Source organism: Aspergillus brunneoviolaceus (assembly GCF_003184695.1).
Source record: "Aspergillus brunneoviolaceus CBS 621.78 unplaced genomic scaffold BO95scaffold_95, whole genome shotgun sequence".
In the NCBI taxonomy this organism is placed as follows: Eukaryota; Fungi; Ascomycota; class Eurotiomycetes; order Eurotiales; family Aspergillaceae; genus Aspergillus; species Aspergillus brunneoviolaceus.
The window spans coordinates 53526-78011 of record NW_020290825.1 but is presented as its reverse complement, the minus strand read 5'-3'; the positions used below and the strand labels follow the sequence as shown (position 1 = coordinate 78011).

The 24486-nt window shown below is 54.2% G+C and overlaps 8 protein-coding genes across 8 annotated transcripts; 4 read left to right on the top strand and 4 right to left on the bottom strand.

The window, feature by feature from the left end:
• Positions 1 to 1044: 1044 nt before the first annotated feature.
• BO95DRAFT_457235 (IDO-domain-containing protein) lies at positions 1045 to 3713 on the top strand (the record flags this gene model as incomplete). The annotated part of the gene is made up of 5 exons (XM_025588460.1): positions 1045 to 1335; positions 1401 to 1481; positions 1584 to 2504; positions 3034 to 3195; positions 3288 to 3713. The coding sequence occupies 5 exons, from the start codon at positions 1045 to 1047 to the stop codon at positions 3711 to 3713; spliced, it is 1881 nt and encodes a 626-aa protein (XP_025437172.1).
• Positions 3714 to 4511: 798 nt separating this feature from the next.
• On the bottom strand, positions 4512 to 5883 carry BO95DRAFT_468570 (phosphotransferase family protein; the record flags this gene model as incomplete). Its single annotated transcript, XM_025589369.1, has 3 exons — positions 4512 to 5278; positions 5342 to 5725; positions 5787 to 5883. 3 exons carry the CDS (start codon positions 5881 to 5883, stop codon positions 4512 to 4514), a joined length of 1248 nt encoding a protein of 415 aa, XP_025437171.1.
• Positions 5884 to 9473: 3590 nt separating this feature from the next.
• BO95DRAFT_399959 (aldo/keto reductase) lies at positions 9474 to 10860 on the top strand. Its single transcript, XM_025583833.1, has 6 exons — positions 9474 to 9598; positions 9654 to 9664; positions 9723 to 9780; positions 9847 to 10028; positions 10133 to 10502; positions 10577 to 10860. The coding sequence occupies exons 1-6, from the start codon at positions 9524 to 9526 to the stop codon at positions 10727 to 10729; spliced, it is 849 nt and encodes a 282-aa protein (XP_025437170.1). The 5' UTR covers positions 9474 to 9523; the 3' UTR covers positions 10730 to 10860.
• A 266-nt stretch (positions 10861 to 11126) lies between these two features.
• On the top strand, positions 11127 to 12535 carry BO95DRAFT_447694 (putative gamma-cysteine synthetase regulatory subunit). The gene has a single exon (XM_025587690.1). The coding sequence runs from the start codon at positions 11281 to 11283 to the stop codon at positions 12238 to 12240; it is 960 nt and encodes a 319-aa protein (XP_025437169.1). The 5' UTR covers positions 11127 to 11280; the 3' UTR covers positions 12241 to 12535.
• Positions 12326 to 13600, bottom strand: bud32 (serine/threonine protein kinase BUD32). The gene has a single exon (XM_025587689.1). The coding sequence runs from the start codon at positions 13432 to 13434 to the stop codon at positions 12418 to 12420; it is 1017 nt and encodes a 338-aa protein (XP_025437168.1). The 5' UTR covers positions 13435 to 13600; the 3' UTR covers positions 12326 to 12417.
• A 249-nt stretch (positions 13601 to 13849) lies between these two features.
• BO95DRAFT_399952 (DNA-directed RNA polymerase III core subunit RPO31) lies at positions 13850 to 21070 on the bottom strand. Its single transcript, XM_025583832.1, has 4 exons — positions 20282 to 21070; positions 19008 to 20229; positions 18367 to 18500; positions 13850 to 18257 (listed from the first exon to the last, which is right to left on the bottom strand). The coding sequence occupies exons 1-4, from the start codon at positions 21004 to 21006 to the stop codon at positions 14000 to 14002; spliced, it is 6339 nt and encodes a 2112-aa protein (XP_025437167.1). The 5' UTR covers positions 21007 to 21070; the 3' UTR covers positions 13850 to 13999.
• Positions 21071 to 21207: 137 nt separating this feature from the next.
• On the top strand, positions 21208 to 22491 carry BO95DRAFT_447690 (spindle checkpoint protein MAD2). The gene is made up of 8 exons (XM_025587688.1): positions 21208 to 21320; positions 21376 to 21401; positions 21451 to 21476; positions 21533 to 21571; positions 21624 to 21652; positions 21707 to 21852; positions 21907 to 21980; positions 22038 to 22491. Exons 1-8 carry the CDS (start codon positions 21278 to 21280, stop codon positions 22324 to 22326), a joined length of 672 nt encoding a protein of 223 aa, XP_025437166.1. The 5' UTR covers positions 21208 to 21277; the 3' UTR covers positions 22327 to 22491.
• BO95DRAFT_424326 (DUF218 domain protein) lies at positions 22407 to 23766 on the bottom strand (the record flags this gene model as incomplete). Its single annotated transcript, XM_025584668.1, has 4 exons — positions 22407 to 23051; positions 23307 to 23358; positions 23489 to 23596; positions 23672 to 23766. 4 exons carry the CDS (start codon positions 23764 to 23766, stop codon positions 22521 to 22523), a joined length of 786 nt encoding a protein of 261 aa, XP_025437165.1. The 3' UTR covers positions 22407 to 22520.
• Between the last annotated feature and the right edge of the window lie 720 nt (positions 23767 to 24486).

Below are 24486 nucleotides of genomic sequence, written 5' to 3'. Positions count from 1 at the left end.
GTGAATCGGTCTATTGATGAAAAGATTCTCATCTCTATATAGTCTCGCAAACCAATTCCCACGCTTCCCATCTCCCTGCTTCATGTCTGTACCACGACCATGACTATGAATACCACCTCCATCGATCCTCGACAGGCAACCCTCCCTCTCTATAAGTCGAAGCCGTCCCTCCTGGTCCGGCCCACTTGACTCTGGCCGTCTGTCTCGCCATCCACGGATTAGTTGACCTTCCCTATGTTCACCTCAACTCAAAACGAGCAGGATGAAATGATGACTACCCCTGTCTCGTGTCCGCACGGCTTAATTCCCGCTGGAAATCAGCTCATCGCCGGTCTTTGTCCGGATTTTCGCGCTGATTAATTCACCCCTCAAACCCCCCCCCCCCGGTTATTCGGTCTCTGGATGGAGGTCACAGTCTGCTGCGATTTAACTTCCCGGCATATTGCCTTTCTCTGTTTTGCTGACTTGGTTTGACCAGGCGTGTCCTGTCTTCGTTCCTGGTAAACTTCTTCTCCTCCCCCCTTCACACCCTCCGTGGCCTTCCGTGGCAACCGAGATTTATATTCTAAGAAACTCCGAGTCTCAAACCGCCTTCCATGCTTGTTTTCTTTCCCTGCTTTACACCCCTGTCATGGTAGAATAGACGCAGATTTGTTTTCTTGCCTCTTCTTCTTTTGCTTGCCACTTCCTGGCTCTCATACAACACATCCTGACACCAGTCAGACCGACTCTCCGCGGTTGATCCCTGACTCATTCAATTCTGGCCTGGACTCGACCAACTCGGTTGTCACACGAGGTTCGCCCTGCGAACATTTGCACTGGCATTCGCACAGCCATTTCGGAGCTTCTTCTCCTTTCGTACATCAGGTTCCAGATACACGACTGCCAGCTCTGCTTTGCGGGTCCTTGAGCCTGACGAGACATTGCACGTGAGCAGCAGCAGCTTCGAATAAAATAGAACGTTTGTCTGGCTGCTGTGGTCCTCCTTCTCATTCACCTTAATCCCTTTCCAGGTGCTCTTCTTGGCACTACTGCAGTATCATCATGCTTCCCCCAATTCCGGCTCTGGCAGACTACGGCATCTCGCCAGACCATGGGTTCCTGCCACCCGAGCCCCCCATCGACGTGCTTCCCGACCCATACTACGCTCGGTGGGAGTGGATTGTGTCCAACATCCAGGCCCTCCTGATCAGCCGACGGATCCGAGAGGCGGTGGATCATATGCCTCTGCTATCTGTTTCATACCTGCAGGACGACAGCGAGTGGAGGAGGGCGTACGTGGTACTGGTGTTCATGCTACATGGTTATGTCTGGGGCGGAAGCAGGCCCGCCGAGGTTGGTGACACGGGGACCCCTACGAAGTGATACATCCTGAGCTAACGATGGTGGTGGGTCTTCAGAAAATCCCTCCCCAATTGACGGTGCCGCTGTTCGACGTGTGTGATCACCTGGGCCTGCCGCCAGTCGCGACCTATGCGGGCGTGTGCCTGTGGAATTACAAGCCGATCTTCCCCGACGAACCGGTGGATGACCTGCGTAACCTGGACAGCATCAACACCTTCACGGGCTCCTACGACGAGAAGTGGTTCTACCTGGTGTCGGTGGCGATCGAGGCTCGTGGGGCACCGTCCATCCCGCTGGTGCTACAGGCCATCGCGGCCGCCCGGGCTGGTAACAGCCTCGTCGTGACCGAGTGTCTGCAAGGACTGGCCGAAGTGATCGACGAGGTAGGCTCTCTGCTGGAGCGCATGTATGACCACTGCGATCCGTACGTGTTTTATCACCGCATCCGGCCATACCTGGCGGGCAGCAAGAATATGGCGGACGCCGGGCTCCCCCACGGGCTGCTGTACGACACTGGCCGTGGTGAAGCAGAATACCGGCAGTATGGTGGGGGCAGCAATGCGCAGAGCTCGCTGATCCAGTTCTTTGACATCGCCCTGGGGATCGAGCACCGTCCCACGGGCGAGACCACTCGTCCTGGTGGTACCACCGGTGACGAGCAGAAGGAGGGGGTGATCGGGGCGCCCCGCCACGGGTTTATCCAGGAGATGCGCTCGTATATGCCCGCGGCCCACCGCCGGTTTCTGGAGCATGTGAGCGCGGTCGCCAACCTCCGGGAGTACGTGGAAGCGCGCCGCTCGGATAAGGCGCTGTGCATTGCGTACGATGCGTGCCTGTCGATGCTGCGCGTGATGCGCGACAAGCACATCCAGATCGTGTCGCGGTACATCATCATCCAGTCGCGCGACGCCCGGCCGGGCCGGCGCGCCACCAGCCCCAAGCGACCGCCCCAGCAGCAGATGGCGCAGCCGACGAACCTGGCGACCGCCCGCTACGGGGACAAGGCGGACCCGAAGAAGTTGCGGGGCACGGGGGGCACCGCGTTGATTCCGTTCCTGAAACAGGCGCGGGACGAGACGGGCGAGCCAGCCATTGACGCGTGGGCGCGGCGCCTGCTGAGCAACGGGCCGTCGGAATCCAGTTTCGCGGCGCTGAGCAAGGTGGGGGAGAACCACGATGGGAACCTCCAGGTGGTGGGCTTGTCGGGGACGTGGGCGGCGGATGATAGTGAGGGAGGGATATGTCATTGGTAGGGGTTGTCATCTTTTCCATTTCTTTTCTACCGTCTTAGCAAGCATTGAGCGATTGATTTTCATTACTGTATCTCATGAGAGTGAAGGTGGTGTGGGGGCACCACAAATTGGCATTCTACTCAGTATGTACACCTGTATAGACAGATCGACCCAGATTGAGCAACAAACAAGCCTTTTCTTTCAACTATGACCATGTAATTCCTGATTGTCACACGTCATGGAGGTACATTTCCGATGTCAGTGGTTCAGTGGTTCCTGAGAATGACGTCGATGGAGGAGGGGGTGAAAGGGGTGGCTTGGTGAGGTGACGTCATTGTAGGGGGGTGGGTTTTACCCCAGATGAAGCCTTATAAAAACATCACCGTCACCTTCGTTTCATCAACAACAACACCAACACAAACAAACCACAAGCAATCACCACTACTACATCTTTCAGAATCCAAGCAAAACCCCTACTTCTACCTCATCCCGCGAACCCAATATCCGACCAACCAAAATGTCCAACGAAAACTCCTCCACTCTCAAGTCGTACCTCGACCAGGCCACGGGCGCCGCCCAGCGCGCCATCGGCTCCCTGACCGGCGACGCCTCTACTCAGGTACATACCCCTGCCCCATCCCCCCAATTCCCCCTTCCCCCCCTTTTTTTTTTTTTTTTTTTTTTGAGATGAAAATACTAAGTTCGCCACAGAACCAAGGCGAAGCCACCCACCAGCAGGGCAAGGCCGAGAACGAAGCAAGCCACACGACGGCGAAGCTGGGCCCGGTGACGGCGGACCCGGCGACGGGGGCGACGGCGACGGACCACCCCAAGCGCACGGAGGGCAGCTGGGACCAGACGGTGGGCGCGGCCAAGGAGTCGCTGGGCAACCTGGTGGGCAACGAGTCGCTGCGCCGCGCCGGGCAGGAGCAGAACGCCGCGGGCAAGCAGCAGGAGGCGGAGGGCCAGCTGAAGGACTGGGGCGAGGGCGTCAAGGGCCGCGTCGAGGGCGGCGTCGGCAAGGTCGCGGCCGCGGTCACCGGCGACGAGGCGCAGGAGCAGCGCGCCAAGGAGATCCACGACTCCGGCAAGGTGCGGCAGCGCGGCGCCGAGGCGGATATTGAGCGCCGCGCTTGAGGGCTCTGGTGTTTTTCGGGGGAGGGGCTATGAGTTATGATATCTCTGTAGTTTTATAGTAATTTATGGTTTTTTTTTCTGTGGTTGTTTTCCGTGGAGGTTGCGTTGGCTGGAGTTGGAATTGTTCTACTCGTAGCTCGTAGTATTTAGGTTGAGTTGGGCCAGGGAGTTGAAAGGAAGGGGGGTCCGGGGGTTCTCCCCGGGACGTCTTAGTCTTCTAGCACATGTGGATGAGGTGCATGAGTAGCTTGATGTATGCATGTACTATGTACATGTCAAGTTTGACTTGCATTATGCATGTGAGTTTAATGTGGACCATCTGGTGTATACCTTACTAGTATGTACAGTACAGTATACTGTCTGTTTTGCATTTATGCAGCTATAGACGCAGTATGCGGGGACTTCAGCTAGTACCTATTCCGATCTGCAGGGGAAGTTCAAGACCTGGTTGAGGAGATGAATCCGAGGGAGATAGCAGAATTTAGGGGAATCCGTAATGGCGCTGAGACACCGAGACCACAGCGGCAGAGCAATCGAGTTGCAGCTTCACGATATTACATGCAAGCCAGAATACGTCCATCGCCGTCGACAGCAGGCGCGAACTTGCGTGCTCCCATGTCATTCCTTCCTACGTGCGAAATTATCACCTGTAGTCTGATAGGTGGGGAATTCCGGCGGTGGAAATGGCCAGTTCTTCGCAGCTGCCTCAGGCATGACATCTTCGCTCATTGTTTCAATGTACAAATCGTACAGCTCCCTGTTTGCCTTTGCTGTCGCTCCCCAGCGGTCATGCGGAACTCAGCCGGCATCATCGGTGAGAAGCTGGTTCTTCACGATTTCACACAGATAGAGCCTATCCTCATATTGCAATTTTTGTTCATCGTGCCTTCGACGTTCAGTTCCTGATATCTGGAAGGGGCAGCTGCCTGGGAGCTCCAGTAAGGACCAGTCCTGGGATAAACGGATCAAACAATGGCGCAGGGGCACCAGACTACCATGGGAGAATAGCTGGCAGTAGGTGAAGGGCTGCCATAACCTGGAGTCGAGGATCATAGCATTGTAGACACGCTGGTTATGTGCAAGGCTGGACATCTCGTAATATTTCGACAACGAAGCCAACTTCTTGTTGTTCATAGCCTGTTCCTTTTGCTCGGGACCAAGGTCGTCGAAGCCATCCGGTAGGCCGGGTACGACGGGACCGAAAGTGTAGTCCTTCAGTGGCCTGAGAAACTCGGGGAATCGAGCTTGTATGAGCAAAGGACAGATCTGAGACGATTGCCAATCGATAATCCCTTCAATGACACTGGGCTCGTTAGGAGAAACAAAAATGTTCCCCAGATGTAAGTCTGTGTGCCATAGAACAGGGTCTGAAGCACTTGTCACGCGTGGGTCTTGAGACAAGATCTGTAGTACCATGTTCATTTTTTCCAGAAGGCTTCGATATTCATCGACCGACTGTGATTCGTCGAAATGATGTAGTTGACGTTGCACCTCGGTCTCCGAACCTGCAATATGAGCAAGCTCGCGCTGGACAATCGACGACGCATATTCTGGAAAGTGCGTCCCTACGAGATATCAGTATCGCTCGTTACATGTCAGTGGCCTAGCACAGATGCAGGAATACCTACAAGGGCCTATATCTTTTGAGACTGATTGAGATTGGTCAGCGAGATTGCCGTGCCACCATGTTCGATTACAAGACGGTCCAATGCAAAATAGCTCTTCAGGGTCAAGCTCTGGCGAGAGTGGATACTGTCGACATGTTGCAGGCAACGAGTCACGGTTAAAAAGACTTCCGTATGCTGAAAATGAGATATCAGCAAGCTCCTGCTCGACTTGTACGACCTGATCGATAATTTTGTAGCGCTCCAAGGTGTCCATTGCCTCCCATGTCTCTGACAAGGCAACACCCCTGGTCCTTTCCATGATAATGAATTCGGCACCAACCGAATTAGCAGGGTCAGAGCTCCAGGCGATAATTTCTGGGACCGGAATAGACGTCCTTGACCGCACTAGAAAAGGAAAAGTGTAAGCACACGCCGACGCGAATAATGGAAAGCACGCCGAACATACGAAACTTCAGAGTGGCAACTTCTGAAGCCGTGGTTATTGATGGTGGACCGGCATTGGGACACGGGATTTTTGCGATGACCTCGTTGCCATCATCCATAGTGAGAAGTAACGCTTTGTTGAAGTTTCCCTCCAGCTTGACTACGCGAACACACCTCGTTGCATCACTGAAATATGCTGCAGCTCGGCGACAAAGACTTTCGAGGTCGAATGTTACATAACGCAGCTGCTGCTGGGCCTTTTCGTCAACGAGCCATCGACCTGACGTATAGCGAAAGAGATCTTCTGGTTTCCCTGCGGACTCTCTCATCGATATTGTTCGGTAAGGCGCTCGGCTCGGGTGCACCAACGCCGCATTGGGAGTGCGACTGATAGCAGCTAGAACCCTGTGAGATGGGAACTTTGCATGCAAAGGTCCAGAGTCAATCGATCGAGCACGACATAGAGACGAGCGCTGCCTCCACATAGTATGAGCGAAGCTTTGACTGGTGCCAGGGCGCCTGAAGTGCAAGAATCACGAGGCTCGGAGAAGAGGCGGAAAACGCGAGCGAAACGGATCGAATACCAAGAGCGAATCACGTGGAGTGGCCTGCCATCCTCACATACCCGCCAGTCGGAAGCCTTGAAGGCTTTCACCGAAAGCAGAAGCGAGTGATAGATACAGTAGTGAGTAAATAAGGTAGTATATACGCGTCTGTGTCATTTGTTTGGGTTTCAAGAAAGAGAGCTTGAACTTTTGAAGTAAGCCGACTACCATTTTGTGGAGGTGGGGCGACGGGCAGTGGAGATTTCCAGAGCGGACCTCCAACCCCGGACTCGGAGCCTAGGCCTGAACGTATTTTCAATAGGTTTTCAGACTCCCCCAAATAAGCTGCACTACCAGCGTTTGGAGGGTTGATTCATTCAAGGTTGGATGTCGACAGATCTAGTGTAGGACCTTGTTGGCCAATGGTTGCTTTTTTCTTGACTGTAGTGATGCAAAGGTCCCTCCCATATTTCAAAAGTCTCGATGTGACTCATAATTCGTTTCTTTGCAGCTTGACCGGATAAGCTGAACTGAGACCTATGGGAGAAGGCTTGGAGTGACTACGTAGACTGTACTGTCTGTAGCTTTCTGATAGAGTAGGTAAAGCTGACTGGGAGGAGTCTAGTCAGGTTACGTACCGGAGTATAGACAAAGACAAAGTACTTTTGATGTATCGTTGGGCTCTTTTTGAATGTGGCAGGCAGAGTGTACTCCAAAGTTCCAATCTTTGACGAATGGCCCCTTGTAGGACAATTGCCAAAGTCACACTTCCCCATCCTAGCGCGGTCAATATATGGCTTAAGTACAGCTGAGCGGACGGAAAGCCCTGCTTTTCACACCCTGTGGTCGTATGTACAAAACTGGTGACCTCACCTACATGGCTGATATCTTGCGTAGCAATCACCACCTGAAAGGCAGAGGTGGGAAAGGATGTCTGGTTCGTTGCCTCTTTGATATCAGCTCGTTCCTTGTTCACTCGAACTCTGTCAGAAAGTCCGGGTGAGACCCGTCGAGAGGCTGCCTGCCTTTCCTTCCTCCGATTGTCAACCGCCGGACCTTTTTATCCAGGACATCCCTCTCCCAGCCTCCTTGTTGATGTCCTTTCTCTTTGAATTCTGATATACTAGTCCTTCAGTACAGTTCCTCATCCGACCACGGCCTCTACTTTACATTCCCTTCTCTGGTTTGAAGACGCCGCCCAACCAACCCTGGAAGTTGTGGAGCCAGAAAAGCAGACTGAGTCGATTACGCTTGCGGACGCTCGCAGGAACATCCCCGGCGGAGATGAGGACGGCTGGAAGAAGGTGAGAGCCCGAACGGACAAAGCACTAGAGAACACACTGGGCTTGAAGGCAACAATGGACTCTATTCCTGGTGACGACTACTTCCGCTTCTGCGTACAGGCCAACATCGAGCGGCTGCCGGACTTCGCCCAGGCATACAGCAATGACCGTGAGTCCTGCCTCAAATCCCTTACATCCTATGCCGGGAAACGTTGGCGAAAGCGACTTTCCAAGGCTGCTCAACAGAATGGAAGAGAAAGCAGGCTGGTGAAGAGCAGCCCGGCCTCAGAAGACAAGTTTTGAGAACGCCAACCCCACAAGGGAGCAAGCGTGCTGGGACAGCCTCTCCGACCCCGTCCAACAAGCGTGCAAAGCCCGATGAGACAAACGCTGACGCTACCCCTACTTTGCCGGCCCGGATGCCAACGGCTGCAGAATCCCATCGGAGGAATTGTCAAGACGACCCTATTGGGGCCATCTTCGGCTACTATGATGATCCGGTAAAACCTCTGGCGCCGGGGATGGATATTGACCATTTCTGGGATTATGGAGATTGCGATCAAGAGGAGCCCGCCAGCGAGTGACAGCCTCTACGGCGATCCGCTCCCGGCTGTCGACGAGCGTCATGGATCATACGAGACGAGAAAATTACCGGTGGGGGATAAATGGCTCTCCGATGTTCTTTGGTAAGATAGCTTGCGCAGCTGAAATCTAAAGTGATATCTGCGAACGCCTCTACTTGGAGAGTAGATGGGTCCTCGCTCTCTGCGTCAAAAGGTCCCGGTTGTCCTAAAGCAGAAACAAGAGTAGTTCAATCACTTGATAATCCATGACGGATTTCAAGTCTTGAGGTGTCAGAAGTCTTTTGGATCCGTTTGTGTAACTGATTCTGCATAGAGGGAAAGCTTCCGACACCGCTTTCAAGAGAGACGGCTATGTAATCGGCTGCGCAACTTGTCCGTTATGGAAGAAGTAAGCATCATACACCCAAGTACTGTAGCTCCGAGGCACACCGGGTAGCCTTCTGGGGAATTTGTCCATAAAGATCTTCAGGCGGGCTATCAGAGGCAAAGCGGGCCATTTCCTATACCTTTGCATGGAGACCTGGATCTGCCTCCCGGATTGTATGTTAGTCGGAGTAGATCGAAGTCAGTGCAGCGTCTTCTCTTCTTCATCTGCGATGTTCAATTTTCGATTACGCAGAGAAATGTTGAACAGGAACCTGTCCAAGTGAGAACTCAGCGACAGCAGACTAGAACAATCGTTGTGCAGAGACTGGCAATTCAAATGCTGTGCTGTTTCCTAGTATTTGCCTCAATGACCAGTAGATAAGATGCGGGGTAAAGAAGGGCTATTACAGGTGCAAAGTTGCGACTAACATGCATCTCCAGCGTTCTGCGCTGGGTATAGCACGCACAAACGGGCGCGCATTAAGAGTTAGCAATCTGTCTCTGCAACTGTTTGGATGCGGCAAAATAGCAAGATTATGAGACTCACTGGTGTCCCTAGCCCGTAAATAAAACCAGAACTCAACTTTAGTTCATAGTTCTAGCCATTGTGCTCTGTTGGTGCTAATGCAGCATCGACGGCAGCATCAATGGGAGGCGGGGTAGGTTTCCGTCGAGAGAGCGTTCATGATATACTGGCCAAAAGCAGTGCATCGCAATTGAGCCATTTAGAAGAGAACCGATTGACTTATTCTAGAAGTGGTTCTACTGGTAATGTAAATGCATACACAGAAGCAATGATCATGAGAAGAAAGAACCATCGGAGGAGTGAATCAGCCGACCCACAGCAGCAGTATGAGATCATCACGCCTCCGCTCCCCTCTTCTCCCTCAGTGTGCACGTTTATAAGTGAGTGACTTCCCCTCCTCGCATTGCCTTTTCCCAATCACTAACCGCTCAGATTCACTGCCACCTTCGTCGACAATGGCAGCCCTCAAAGGTCTACGCTCAACCTACCGCCTGAACTCCGGCCACGAGATTCCCGTCCTAGGATATGGAGTAAGTCCTCGCCCGCCCCCTCACGCACCTCCACAACATTACTAAATGCAGACAGGTCTACATGATGTAAGTCAATTCCTGCTTCGCTTGCATGCAAATGCCGCAGTGGCTCACTCTGCCAAAGCCCCCAATCCCAAACGGAAAAGGCCACCCTTGAAGCTCTCGGAATCGGCTACCGTCATGTATGCATGCCTCTTTTCTCCACCCTTCTCGCCCCCAAGAGCTCAATCTAACGCGCATCCTTACAGGTGGACTCGGCAATCATGTACCGCAACGAGAAAGCCTGCGGCCGCGCCATCGCAAATTCCGGCCTCGACCGGTCGGAGATCTTCTTCACGACCAAGATTCCCCCGGAGAAGATGGGCTACACTCGCACCAAGAAGGCTATCGACTCCAGTCTGCGCGAAGCGGAGCAGGAGTATTTTGACCTGTGAGTTGTCCCTATACCACCATCTCCTTCCATCAAGTCTCGCTGGTATTGCGGGACACTGCAGCGGAAAAAAAAAGAACAGAAAAACTAACAACGCTGACAAGCATCCTTATTCATGCCCCTTACGGCGGCAAAGAAGACCGTCTAGGCTCCTGGCGAGCGCTGGTGGAAGCCAAGCAAGCGGGCAAGACGAAATCCATCGGGGTGTCCAACTACGGGGTTCACCATCTGGACGAGCTGGAGGAGTACATCAAGAATGGTGGCGGCGGGCAGATCGACGTCGGCCAGTACGAGTTGCATCCCTGGTGTGACCGCCCCGAGATCGCCGCGTGGCTCCAGAAGCGCAACATCGTCGTTCAGGCCTATTCGCCTCTGGCGCACGGGACGAGGATGAGCGAGCGAGTACTCAAGGCATTGGGCCAGAAGCATGGCAAGTCGCCGGCGCAGATCATGATCCGGTGGGGTTTGCAAAGGGTAAGTCGTGGAACGAGTCTCTTCTATCTTTGCCACGTATCCCGCTCAAGTTGGTTCTAACATGACATCTGTAGGGCTTTGTCCCCCTTCCCAAATCGGTGACACCCAGTCGGATCAAGGAGAATGCGGAGGTGTTCGATTTCGAGCTGTCGGAGGAGGATATGAAGGCATTGCAGACGGGGGTCTACTCGCCCACGGACTGGGATCCGACGGTGGATTATGATTAGACAGCTGTATGCCTGGCAGAAGAAGTCTGTAGACAATGAGAGACAAGACTGAGGTGATTATCGTCAACGATGTACTGGGCAAACAAGAGAGTGAATGAGGATATGCAAATGTAGATGTAAATGAGCGGGCGGGCCGAGTCGAAATCGCCGATCGGAACGAGGGCCGCCGTCCAGAATTTGACCCCGCGGCGCGGGGTTTGGCTGCTTAGCAATTCATCCACATTCGTCCGTTATCTTCCTCTACCCTCTTCGCATTTCTCCAATCCTTCCAAGTCCTCATTCTCCTCTGACTCCCACCCCCCTTGCATCCGAATCGTCTGCCCTGCACATATTGCAGGGTGCTCGGGGATCAAATCACCATGAAACTAATCCTCTCCACCTCGTAAGTGGCGACCCCAGTGGAAATCCCGGCACTCCCTCCTCCCAATTCCACCTCCATCCCGGCCGTGATCCCGGCGATCGCCCGGGGGAACAAAGACAACGAAAAAAAAAAAAAATCCCAGTATCCCAGTCCACCAAGCCAATCAAACTAACACACTCCCAGAAATCTGATGCTAGGCGGCCATCCCATCATCCGTCAACTGACCGAAAAGTCCAATGTTGAGCTGATCAACTCCCTGCGTGCCAACTTCCAAGCCGCGCAGCAACAGCGCAGCGACGGGGCCCCGACGACGGCGACGGCGACGGCGACAACGACAGCGAAAACAGAGCAGGGAGCATCGCGCTACGCATCGTGGACGAAACAACACGACGACACCCTATACATCCCATCCACGGAGTTCGGGTACGGGCTGTCGGAGGAGCGGTCGGCGTACGACATCACCGTCAAACTCTTCTACCTGCCGGGGATCCCGGCGTCGCGGCGGTGCGCGCACACGCGGGAGGCGATCGACCTCGTGCTCCGGGAGCTGCACGTCGACTCGATCGATCTGCTGATTGTCTCGTTTCCGGGTATCTTGTTCGACGCGGATGATGATAGCGAGGTGGAGGAGGAGGACGAGGATGCGGACGCGGATGGGGCCGCCGGGTCGTCGGATGCCGGCAGCGAGGAGGATGATTTCGACAGTATCGTCCAGACGTGGCGGACGCTGGAGGGGCTGCAGGCGCAGGGGATGATCAAGCAGCTGGGCGTGGCGGAGTTTGGCAGCGAGCGGCTGGCGCGCTTCCTGCCGCATACCAAGGTCAAGCCGTCGGTGGATCAGATCAACCTCAAGGACTGCTGCGTGGTGCCCAAGTCGTTGATCCTGTACGCCAAGCAGGAGCGGATCCAGCTGCTGACGCACAACGACTGCATGGATATCCTGCCCGTTGGCACGACCCGGGAGCTGCTGGGGCCCGGCGCCAAGGGCGCGGGCATCCTCGCCTCGGCGCCGGACGCGGACGATGGCATCCAGGGCGACGTGGCGCCGCAGTGGGTGGTCAAGTACACGGCGGTGGTGAAGGATCGCGGGGTGGTGGAGAACAAGGGCTACTTTGCACTGGCGGACGTGGGCAGCTGCGTCAAGCCATGATGTGTGTGATATTGTGATCTGCAAGCATTCCACAATTTGCATGGGGCAGCGCGGCGTTTCTTTCTTTCTTTTTTTTTGTGTACTTCCTTGAAATTTAGTGATGATAAATGAAGCATAGTTCTATCCATTAATCTATCCCCATCAAACCAGTCTCCTCTCCCGCCCCCTTTTCAAGCCTCAGCCCAACATACTCTTCTTCCTCCCGCGCAAACGCACCTCCTCTAAACGCTTCAACACCGACGCCGCCCCGCGATAACTAGCGCGATACCCGTCCAACACCTCAGCGAAGAACGCCTCCGTGCGGGGATGGGTACTCCCAAACGCGCGTTCAAGCACATACAAATCCACCGCGCGATCCTCATCCTGGACACTCTGACTCGCGAGGCCGAAATCGATGAGCACGACCTCGCCCTCCAGATCCACCTCGCCCTCGCCCTCGCCCTCCTTCTTGGAGGACGCAGGCCTCAGAATGAGATTACTCGTCGTCAAATCCCCATGGATCACCCCGGCCGCATGCAACCGGCCAACGGCGGCCCCAATCCGCCGCAGCAGGTCCTTCATCCGCTCCTCCTCGCGCTTGCGCTCCACATGTCCGTTGTCCCCGTGGTCGCTATGGTCGCCATGGCCATCCACCTCCATTTGCACCTCAGACCCAGGCCCAGACCCAGACCCCCCATCGGCCTGTCTCCGCCGAGACGAAGGGCTGCGATCGTCCGCCGCGAACCGCGCCAGCATCGCCCGCTCCCACGCCTGCACCACCACCCGCACCACATCGCCCTCCACCCACTCCATCAGCAGCCACGCCCCGCCGTACCGCTCCTCGCCCGTGGCCGCGTCCACCACCACCGTCTGCCCCTCCCAGTCCACCGCGTACAGCGCCGGCACCGCCACCCCCTCGCGCACGAGCTTGGCCAGACACCGGGCTTCCTGGAGGATGCGCTGGCGCGTCAGGCGTCGGTCCAGGACCGGGTGGCGGTAGGGCTTCGAGGGCCGGATCTTCAGCGCCGCCGGGTGGGTGGTCGCGTTCAGGTAGTGGGTCTTGTAGAGGTGGGCTTCGGCGCCCTGCGTGAGGAGGATCGGTGGGGGTGGCGTTGTTGTGGTAGTAGTAGTAGTAGTAGCTGGTGATTGTGTGCGGTGTTGGTGGTGGTGGTGGAAGGGCGGGGGGAGAGGTGGGGGTTGGTATTCTTCGATCATCTTGGTTGTTCTTGATCAGTGGGAAGGAGGTCGGATTCGGTGGGGTTCGTCGGATGGTGAAGAGGGTGATACAACGTGCACAGGCAGGTGGGTTGGTCAATTGAGACGAGTTGGTGGTTAAGAAAAAGGTTAAGGTAGGTTGAGGTTGTATAGACAGTGGCAGAAGAGGAACGAACGGCAATGCGAAAAGTTCTGGCGGGGCCTTCCCTCCCGCCGCGGTTATTAAGCGCTGTCCGCATTTGGCTGTCAACTACGGAGTAGACGAGTCGACTACGAGGTACCTGACTACTCGTGTAGACTATCAAGTTATGCTGTTATGCTGCTGACTCTCAGGATTGCTACTGCGTCACTCACTACACTCATACGCCCCACATCAAGCAAGCATCCATGATATCTTATTCAGATTCATTGAATTGTCTTTCGTCTGCTCGTAAAATACAAGACAGCCGCCTACCTCGCGGTAATCGCTAAATCATGACTGTACAGTACACTACTAAACGCCTGGTATGCGACCGACTTTTCCGTGTCCAGAATCAAATCCCTTTTATACAAGCCCCTCCCGGCCTCAAGCCCGCGCCTTGCGCTTCGCTCGCGCCCGCTCCTGAGGTGCCTCGTAGACATCCGTCCACGCGTCTTCGAACGTCGTCTTCCTCGGCCCAATCTGGCCCTCGAAGAAGTTCATCTTGCGTACAACTTCCATCGCACCGGTACCCAGCGACACCGTCTTGCCCATGATGATACACTCGGACACACCCTCGATCAGATCCGTCCGGCCGGCACCGCCGGCATCGAACAGATGGTCGGCGGTCTTTTCGAAGGACGCCAGCTGCAGGACCGAGTCACGCATCTTGGCGAGACCGAATCGCGTAATACCCAGAACTTCACCCTTGTAGGTCATGACGTCGGCCAGAAGCTGCATGTGTCGGGGATCAATGTCCATGTCCTTCATGACCTCGCTGATTTCCTGGACGATCGTCGACCGGGCCGCTTCAATACCGAGCACTTCGCGCGTCTCCATGATGTTGTTAGTGGTCGTGCGAAGACCGTCTACACCCATCGTGGTCATACACGCCCTCAACCCGTAGCCTTCCACCAGAAGGGTGTTGGTGGTCGACGTCTCATCCGTTCGGATAATCGCACGGTAGGCCTGGGGGTGACCAAGCACCTGGATATCAGGGAGCATCCGCTTCAGATGCTTCAACCGCAGGAAAGGATCCGCACTCGTGTGCGCAATCTCGGTCTTGGATAGAGATGCTTTGCTAGACGGCTCAACATCCATGTAGACGTGGATGTGTGAGCGCGAGCATCGGAACTTGAGATCGTCCGCCTTGAATCGCTTGTGGTTCTTGATCGCAGCCAAAATGTTCTCAATCTTCAGCTCCAGCGCCAGATCCTGGATAGTCTTCCAGTTGATCTTGACGGTGATGTAGGCTTCCTTGCCAGTCCATGTCTCGCGAACGTAGTGGATAATGTCGCGAAGATACGTCTGCTCAATACGACCCTTGACAATACGGGCGGCAATGATGTTGTCCTTGGTGACTAGCTCGCAAGCAACGACAGGCGTACTGATCTCTTTGGAGGCGTTGATGATTTCCTTAATACGGGGGACACCCTGAGTGATACTCATACCGGCAACACCAGCAAAGTGGAAAGTCTTCAACGTCATCTGCGTACCGGGCTCACCGATAGACTGCGCACCGACGGCACCAACAGCATGGCCGGCTTCAACCTGAGCCTTCTTGTACTTCATCAAGCACTCAGTGATGAAAGTCCGCAGGGTGCGCTCAGTCAGCTTGCCCGTGTGGTTCAGACCCTTTTGACTTCTTTCATCAGAGGGATCGATGTCACCACCGCGAGAAATCAGCTTGTCCGCCTTGGTCGCAACGTACTGCTGGATGGACTCGAGGAAATCACGGGCACTCTCAAATTGGTCAATGCCGTGGTCACTGCGGTCCATGTAAGCCAGAGTGTTGCCCATCAAATCCTTCCGTACCAGCTTGGCACGTTCTTTCGACAGCATCTCCTCGCAGACTTCCATGATTTCAGCAGGAAGCAGACTCGGCTCGTCATTCGAATAAGTGATGGATTCTGAATGGATGAAAGTCCGGTCAAAGTGAACGGGCTTGGCCTTGCCCTCCATATCCACCGGATCCAGCTTGTCGTCACCATACTGGAACTGGACAATCGCTGCGGACGAGTTGCGGACGGTATCATCGTACCTGGTGGAAAGATCTTCCAGGGATTTCATCAACCGACGAGACATGTAACCGGTTTCGGCCGTCTTGACGGCAGTATCGACCAGACCTTCACGACCGGACATGGCGTGGAAGATGAACTCCGTAGGGGTGAGACCCGAGAAGAAACTGTTCCGCACGAAACCCTTCGATGGAGGCTGACGGGCATTCTTCGGGAAATGAGGCAAGGTTCGGTCTTGGAAGCCGTCCTGCACACGTTGGCCACCAATAATCTGCTGACCGACAAGGGCAACCATCTGAGACACGTTGATGCTAGAACCCTTCGATCCGGACGTGGCCATGATCAAAGGAGAGTTGTACTTGCTCAGTTGAGCGATACACTCGTCACCAGCCTGCTGACGGACCTTACTGAGAATACCAGACAGCTGGTTCTCCATGGTTTGCAACTCGTCACAACCAGGATACTTCTCAAGCGTGCCAGCCTTGTACTTGGCAATGACCTCGTCACAGGCTGCGTATGCAGTCTCGACCAGGTCGTGTTTCGAGCGCAACAGCTTCTCGCTGGGATATACGTCGGTGATACCGATGGAGAAGCCCATGTTTGTAAACCAACGGGCCGACAATTTTGACAAGCGGTTCATACCCTCGGCAGCCGCCGCTGGACCGTAATCTCTCAGCATGATGTAGAACACGTTGTCCTTCTTTCCGGAACCGATAGTGGACTTATCCATCACACCACACATGACCTCGGAATTACGAATGACGAGCCAACCATCCTTGGGGTCGAGATCCTTGGGTCTACCATCCTTCGGCATCTTGAACTCTCTGCAAGCGGCATCCAGGTTGACCAAGCATGGGTCATCCTTGTTCGGCCGCATGAGGATATTGAAGACTTGCTTTCCAGTCCACAACATCTGTGGTTTCAGCACGGAGGGTGGGGGAAGGTCAAAGCGGGTTTGAGGACCAAGCATGTAAAGACAGATCTGGGTGAACGAGCGACGATCGAAGAAGTTGTCCTTGCTACTGAGGACGTAAGCAGCACTGATGAAATCCTGGATAGCAGAAATAATAGGCTCTCCGTTCTTGGGTGTGGCCAAGTTGTTCTTGACACCCATAAGTTCCATGGCTTCAGCGCGCGCTTCTTCCGTCTGGGGAACGTGCAAGTTCATCTCGTCACCGTCGAAATCAGCGTTGTAAGGGTTGCAGACACACTCGTTGAGACGGAAAGTCCGGTGCGGGCGGACTTTCGCAAAGTGGGAAAGGATACTGAGTTTGTGCAGGGACGGTTGGCGGTTGAACAGAACAATATCACCATCCTCAATATGACGCTCGATAACATCTCCCTCCTGGAGCTGGTCGGCGATCATGTTCAAGTTACCATACTTGAGGAAGAGCTTGAACGTCTGACCCTTCTTGGTGATATAGTTCGCTCCAGGCCACTTCTTCGTTCCGTTCCGGACTCTCTGCTGCAGCTTCTCCTTGTTGTAGCGAGTCACGACTTCCGGGTAGGTCATGTTCTTCGCCACAAGCTCAGGAACAGCGACCTCGTCGACGCGCAAGTTAGGATCGGGAGAAATGACCGTACGGCCGGAGAAGTCGACACGCTTTCCAGACAAGTTACCACGGAAACGACCCTGTTTTCCTTTCAAGCGCTGCACAAAACCGCGAATGGGCTTTCCCAGATCTGCCTTGTTCAAACCCGGAACGTCACTGTTGATGTAAACGGCAATCTGCAGCTGCATGTAGTCCCAACACTCCATGATGGTCTGCACTGGCGCACCCTTCAGCAGCGCATTCTTGAGGTTGATGTTACTCTGGACAATATCTCCCAACTTGGCAGTCAAATCGTCCTCGGTCGAGGCCGCGTCTTGACCAACGGAGGGACGGATACAGACTGGAGGAGCAGGGATGAACTGCCAGAGAAACATCTCTGGTCTAGCCTCCTTCGGGTCTAGACCCAGCAATTCACAATCCGTATCGGAGATCTTCTTGAACAGGTTCAGCACGCGCAGGGCGTTCATATCATCCTGGGCCTTCTTGTAATGCTTTTCGACCTCGGCATTTGATGTACGCGCTTCGTCGAAAGACCGGTCAAAGACAATCTTGCTGGGCGGGGGCACCTTCTTGACGGAAGTCGAGGCGTTGAAGGCACGGAATTTGTCGTGGGTGATCTTCAGCGCGCTGGTACCGGCCTTCTTGACCACACCGTTCACGGCACCGCAGTGCTCGCAATTGCGGGTCTTCTTGCACCGCTCGTTGATGCGCTTCGCAATCTGCATCCGTCGCAAGTTGTCCAGGCCGGGGCGACGCATTTCGCGGAGGAAGGCACGGCGATCGGCTTCGGGGAGGAGGATGTGGGAGCATTCTTTGCAGATTTCCTGGAGAATAGTAATGACTCGCTTGAAGTAACCGACGTGGAAGGAAGGTAGGACGAGCCTGACGTGACCGAAGTGTCCGTTACAAACCTGGAGGGCGCCACCACAGGTTTGACATGTCGAGGTCTTGTTCGAAATACCCATGCGCGCGTCGAGGGGACCATTGGCGACTACGGCTCGGTCATGTTCGAGATCGAAGAATTTCCGGTCGGAGACTTCCACCACACCTTGGCTGACGATGTCGTCGTTGGACCTTCGCAAGACAGAGTCAGCATCCCCTCTCCAGGTTGCTTCCGCGACACAGGAAGACGAAGCGGGGGAGGAAGACAGGAAGGAGTTCGAGAACCCCAAAGATTACTTACAGAACACCGAACTTCAGTTCCTTGATGACTTTGGGGACGCGGTCAATGACCTGGGCCTTGCCCAGGTCGACCTGCACACCTTCTGGAGGCTGCATCACGGTGGTCAAATGATGATCATGGCAAGATGACAGTGACTCAGCGGAGATGGATGCGACGGCACTGGAATGAGTGCGCTCGCAAGAGGTATTGACCGCAGTAGTCGTAAGTAAAACTGTCAAACCAAGCGGCACGCCACCTCAGACCAGTCAGTGATTTGCGGTAGAATCGGAGAAAAGACGGCGACGACGGGAGGGGAGAGGGGGGGGAGGAGAAATTGCAGACCATTGCGGCGGCGGGGTCGGCGACGACGAACTTTTCTACGGTTAAATTGGAAGCTCCGTCCGAGGCCAGCTTCCCCCGGTCCGTCCAATCACAGTGCGCGGATACCGCTGCGGCATTCTTCACTCGGCCGCAGTAAATACAGGTACAGTATAATTAGTACTACTGCATTTAAACATTATGGATGTCATGAATCGAACAAAACACGTATATATGGTATATGTTATAGGTTGAGAACTATGGTACAGTTGAATTGTGAAACCCACCCTGCTGTTGCCTCCTCATTTCGACAAGAAATTCTGGAATGCCTTCTGTTCAATCACCACATTGCCCACAGCCCGGAGTCTCTTGCGACCCTCCTTCTGCTTCTCCAACAGCTTGCGGCGTCGACTGACATCACTAGCATGAAGCTTGGCCAGGACATCCTTCCGATAGGGCTTCACGGTCTCACGAGCCACGACCTTGCGCCCAACAGCTGCCTGGATGATAATCTCGAAGAGTTGGCGGTCCACATGCTCCTTGAATTTCGTCACCCATTGACGACCAAGTCGATCCGCTTGGCTGTAGTGGACGATGCGAGCGACAGCATCCACCGGGGCTTTGTTGACCAACAGCTGCAGCTTGACAATACTGCTCGGTCTCCAGGCCGACTCTTCGTAATCCAGAGAGGCATAGCCCTTCGTGTTACCCTTGAGCTTACCGAAGAAGTCGTCGACCAACTGCGCCAATGGAAGTTCATACTTAAGAATAACCTGAGTAGACGTGAAGTACTCGAGGCTCTTCTGTTCCCCACGGTTGTTTTCACAGAGTTCGATGACCTTTCCTAGGTACTCATCCGGGAAAGTCAGAGTGGCCGTAACGTAGGGCTCATGGAATTCCAGGACCTTCGCGCGTGCTGATTCGTCGTCGGGGAACTTGGCCGGGTTACTGATGATCTCCTCTCTGCCGTCCTTGTACACGATCTTCACGGGAACTGACGGAGGAGTGATGATAATACTGGCTCCGTGCTCCTGGCGCAGACGATCCTCGAAAACAGAGCAGTGAAGAGTTCCCAGGAAGCCCAAGCGGAAACCGGCACCCAAAGCCTCCGAGGACTCCTTCTGCACTGTGATACTTCTGTCATTCAACATGAGCTGATTGATACTGTCCTCCAGGTGCTCGAAATGATCTGCATCGACAGGGTAGGCGGCCACGAAAACCATCGACTTAGGTTCTTCGAAACCCGGTAGCGGTTCCACAAGCTTTTCCGATCCCACTTTCGTGTACGTATCACCAATCTTGGCTTCCTTACTCCGCTTCATGCCCGGGTTGAAGTAGATGTAGCCAACTTGGCCAGCACGGAGCACCGTCTGTGGGGTCTCATTCGGGTACATGATGCCGACTTCGCCGACGTAATACTTGAGTCCCGTAGCGAAAGAAACAAGCTGATCTCCCGCTCGGATCTCGCCATCGAACACACGGACCAAGCAGATAACACCCTTGTAGGAATCGTACCAGGAATCGACGAGGAGCATGCGCAGGGGCTTGGTGAAGTCACCGACAGGGCTGTTTAGGTCAGCTCGGATCATCAGCAAGAAAAGGGGCTAGGGATGCATACGCTGGAATCTTATCGACAACCGTAGGAAGCAGCTGCTCTACGTTGAGGCCAGTCTTAGCCGAGACCAGCACTGCGCTCTCCGTGTCCAGTTCAAAAGAATGCTTCATCTGCTCCAGAGCACGCTGGGGCTCGGCCGAGGGCAGATCCACTTTGTTGATGACAGGGATCAACTCCAGACCTTGCGAGAAAGCGAGATAGAAGTTGGCAACGGTTTGCGCCTGAATGCCCTGACTGGCATCAACCAAGAGCAAGGCGCCTCCACAACTGGCGTAACTGCGCGAGACCTCCGCACGGAAGTCCACATGGCCCGGGGTATCAACAAGATGGAGCAGGTAATCCTCCCCCTCATGGTTATAAATCATCGTACATGTCTGCGCCTTGACCGTGATACCACGTTCCCGTTCCACATCGAGCTTGTCCAGCACCTGCTTGTTACTCCCAGGTTGGATCGTACCCGTCAATTCCAGCAACCGGTCGGACAACGTGCTCTTTCCATGGTCGACGTGGGCAACGATGCAAAAATTGCGGTATCGATCGATCGGGATAGCGGCGATTCTGTTCTCGAGATCCGATTTATGGACAGTGGAACCTCTGGCGGAGCGTGATGCGGAGTTGGCGAAAAACCGAACGGAGGAAGAAAGGCCAAATGGCGGCTGGAATAGGCTAGCAGCAGAACCCTTCGGCGCTGCGCTCAGCCACCTGGCTAACTGCAGGCATCCTCGCATTGGGAGGTCTGCACTTGCATGGGAGTGAAGTGTTTGATGGTGGGGGAGGGAGGGAGAGTATAGGATGGTCAGTGGGCGAGATCTCGCGGGCGGGAAAAAAAGGACGGCTTTTGCGGAGACGCTCGATTTGCGCGGGCGGTGGACCGAATTGCCGCGGCGACAAATGGTGTAAACAAAGCATGATGAGTCCGTCACTTTTTCCACTGCATCTGCAGCTCTTGCCCGCAACACACAGCATCCCAAGTCCCTCCTCATATCGCATTATACCGCTATGTCGGCTGCAAAAGCCAAGGTTCACAAGCTGTCCTTGAAAGGTACGATCCAAAGCCTCCTGAGATAGACCGGTGCAGAACGCTCACAGGTCGATAGGATCGGCGAAGTTGGTCGCAGAATTCGTGAGTACCTTACCAAGTGATATGGCTTTCTTGTATCTAATATACATAGTTCGAATACTCCATCAATTCTATCCTGTAAGTGTCTGTTTGATAATGGCCCAGCCTTCATCGTCCATTGACATTTCGACCAGTTTCCAGCGGGGCGTGTATCCTCCGGAGGACTTCACTACGCAAGTGCAATCTACCTGAGCACATTGAGGAGCTCTCTAACTCTTTCTACAGGGTCAAGAAATATGGTCTCAACATGCTCGGTTGGTCTATCTCCATCAGTTTATGCCCTCGATCCCAATATTGATCAAGCCCAGTCACCTCCGACGACCAAGTCAAAGCCTACATCAAGAAGATCATGTCGCAATTGAACAAGTGGATGATGGGAGGGAAGATATCGAAACTCGTGGTTGTAATCACAGACAAGGAGACTGGAGAGCACGTAGAGAGATGGCAGTTTGACGTACGCCTGAGGTCCTCCCTCACTAAGCACACGGAGACTAACCGGAGGCACCAGGTCCAAATCTTCGGCAAGCACTCCAAGAGCCACTCTTCCAAGTCGACTGGCGACAAAGAAAATGCTACTCCAGGGTACAGACTACATTCTTCTCTCGAAACCACACAAGCTAACCAACACCCCCACAACAGCGACAAGGAACCCCAACCCGCCAGCGTGGAGAAGACGGAGAAGGAAATTCAGGAGGAAATCCAGGCGATCTTCCGGCAAATCACCGCCTCCGTGACCTTCCTGCCCGTGCTGAACGGATACTGCACCTTCAATGTTCTGGTGTACGCGGACGCCGACTCCGAGGTCCCCGTCGAATGGGGCGACAGCGACGCGAAAGAGATCAAGAACGCCGAGAAGGTTCAACTCCGGAGCTTCAGCACGAACAACCACCGGGTCGAGACTCTAGTCAGCTATCGCCTGGCGGATTGATTGATTGAGTATCTATGTTTTTCTTTTGTTTCTTCTTTTCAACTGGCGTTGTGGAATGAGAGGAAGGTGGAGCAGCATCTGGGACATTTGACATTTCGGGGACCTTCATAAATCCAGCCCATGTATTCTTTCCAAACTCGCACACAATGAACGACTTTAATGAGCCAAGGCACTCCTTCAGCTACCTACTATCGCTAAACGTACCAAGGCAATTCCTCCAACCCGTCGAACCACTCATTCCCACTCCTCCCTCCCTTCCACCGAACCAACGCCTCGACCACCCCCTCCAACCCATCGACATCCCTCAGAATTCCCTCCTCCATCCCCACCGTCCACCCCCTCGCCGCCCTCTTCCCCCCTAACACCCGCCCAACCCCATACCTATCCCCCCTCCACACCCCAATCCCCCTCTCCTCCTCCCCCGCTACCAACTCCCGTAACGGCGTCACCACCTCCGGCGGATTGATGCCCACGACCTCGACCTCGACTCTCGACTCGGACCCTCCCAGCCCGACAGCCGGAAAGTGCACCTCCGCGAACCGCGCCCGCTTGAACGCATGCGTCACCACCGTCACCCGCGTCGGATACCTGCCAGCCACCGCCCGGAACCGGAGCAGTGAGAACAGGACATTCTGGTAGGAGTCGGTGGCGCGGTTCTCGGCGACGAGCCGAGTCGGGTCGATAGCTGGGGCGAATTGGAAGTAGTTGTTGGCGCGGGCCAGTTTCTAGTTGGGTTATGAGTATGTATATGTGAGTGACAATTGGGGCTTGCTTTGCGTGAGACTGTGTTGGGGGGGGGGGGGGGGGGTTTTGGTTTTTTTTTTTTTTTTTTTTTTTTTTTTTTTTTTTTTTTCTCCGAGAATATCGTTTTTGATAGAATTGTGGGTGAGTGTAGTCCACACTCACGGTTAGGTAGATACTGCGCCTAACACGAAATAGATAGACTGGTACTGTGTGCTATAAGCTAGGCAGGAACTTACAAGATATGATTCCCCTTCCGCTAGAGGCGTGCGGGTCGGTTTCGTAGGGCCCCTGTAAATTGGCACCCCATCGTTCCCGATCAGTTTGCATCCCGTATGTGCCCTCTTCTCTTGGAGACCAACTAGCCCGGATTGAGGGCACTCCCCGGCGATAGAGATAGCGGGAGTGTGGGTAGACATACCCCGAGAACACAAGCAGGCTGTCCGGATCCTGGGCTGCGAGACGGAGGCCCGCCTTGACGTGTGCGGTGAACGTGGGCGTTTCGCCTTTCTGGAAGGGTTCAATTTCCCTTCAACAGTGTCAATATCCGGAGCTGGGTTCTTGGCACGAGTAGTCAAACAGAAGTTTAGAAGTAGGATACAACACTGACCATTCGTCCTCGGAGAGGCCGTGGGTTGGACCACCCTTGTATATGGCGTGACAACAGACGATGATTAGGTGGGTGAGCGGGTAGGTCATTATCGAGACTTGGTGCAGTGGTCGAATTGCGTTTCTAATGCAGGTTTGAGAACTGAGATAGAGGTGGATGAAGGAGAGGTTTGGAGACTACGGGGTACGCAGTTGATACAGCTACATACAGATCAAAAGCACCTGACTGATCGTTCGAATGTTAGTGTATTACCTAAGCCGATAACCTCAGTGGTTACACTACTGAATTGCGCCTTGAGAAATTTGACCGGAGTAGCTATGATGATATTGATTGAGAACATGTAAGAAGGGAGAAGCCCAGGCGCAAGCTCTGACACACCGATTTCGTCCGATCGAAGCTGGCCTCATATTGATAATCTTCCAGCTAAACATCAGTAATATACATATCGATCTGGTGAAAACCATACAACAATATATGGCCATACCCCAGCCGAGCAATGTGAACGATCCGAAGAAAAGGTAGGATGGATAGTGATGAAGAATAAAGAGAAAACGAAGAACTAAACAACGAAAGAAGCTCATCCACAATCAACAAACTCCGTCGAATCCCATGCATGATATGCAATCACAGAGGTAACTATGGTATCATGTCATCAACACACAGATGGTTGCAAGGAAAACCAGCTTGCCAGACATAATGACGCCGAAAATTGACAGCAGCAGAGGCATATGCAAGGGTACAGTGTACATTTTAAAAGAGTAGGTGTTTTTTTTGGTGTCTGCCGAGCAAATACAATGATGTAAGAAAGG

Excerpts from the sequence above, each read along its gene's own strand:
- BO95DRAFT_447694 (XM_025587690.1), top strand. The coding sequence starts at position 11,281 with ATGCTAGGCGGCCATCCCATCATCCGTCAACTGACCGAAAAGTCCAAT.
- BO95DRAFT_399952 (XM_025583832.1), bottom strand. The coding sequence starts at position 21,006 with ATGCGAGGATGCCTGCAGTTAGCCAGGTGGCTGAGCGCAGCGCCGAAG. Across the intron at positions 18,501-19,007 it reads TCCGGGCTGTGGGCAATGTG|TCACTGTCATCTTGCCATGA; the intron begins GTGATTGAACAG and ends ATCTCCGCTGAG. Across the intron at positions 18,258-18,366 it reads GAACTGAAGTTCGGTGTTCT|GTCCAACGACGACATCGTCA; the intron begins GTAAGTAATCTT and ends TGTCTTGCGAAG.
- BO95DRAFT_399959 (XM_025583833.1), top strand. The coding sequence starts at position 9,524 with ATGGCAGCCCTCAAAGGTCTACGCTCAACCTACCGCCTGAACTCCGGC. Across the intron at positions 9,781-9,846 it reads TCGGAATCGGCTACCGTCAT|GTGGACTCGGCAATCATGTA; the intron begins GTATGCATGCCT and ends GCATCCTTACAG. Across the intron at positions 10,029-10,132 it reads GAGCAGGAGTATTTTGACCT|CATCCTTATTCATGCCCCTT; the intron begins GTGAGTTGTCCC and ends AACGCTGACAAG.
- bud32 (XM_025587689.1), bottom strand. The coding sequence starts at position 13,434 with ATGATCGAAGAATACCAACCCCCACCTCTCCCCCCGCCCTTCCACCAC.
- BO95DRAFT_447690 (XM_025587688.1), top strand. The coding sequence starts at position 21,278 with ATGTCGGCTGCAAAAGCCAAGGTTCACAAGCTGTCCTTGAAAG. Across the intron at positions 21,402-21,450 it reads CGAAGTTGGTCGCAGAATTC|TTCGAATACTCCATCAATTC; the intron begins GTGAGTACCTTA and ends TAATATACATAG. Across the intron at positions 21,853-21,906 it reads TAGAGAGATGGCAGTTTGAC|GTCCAAATCTTCGGCAAGCA; the intron begins GTACGCCTGAGG and ends CGGAGGCACCAG.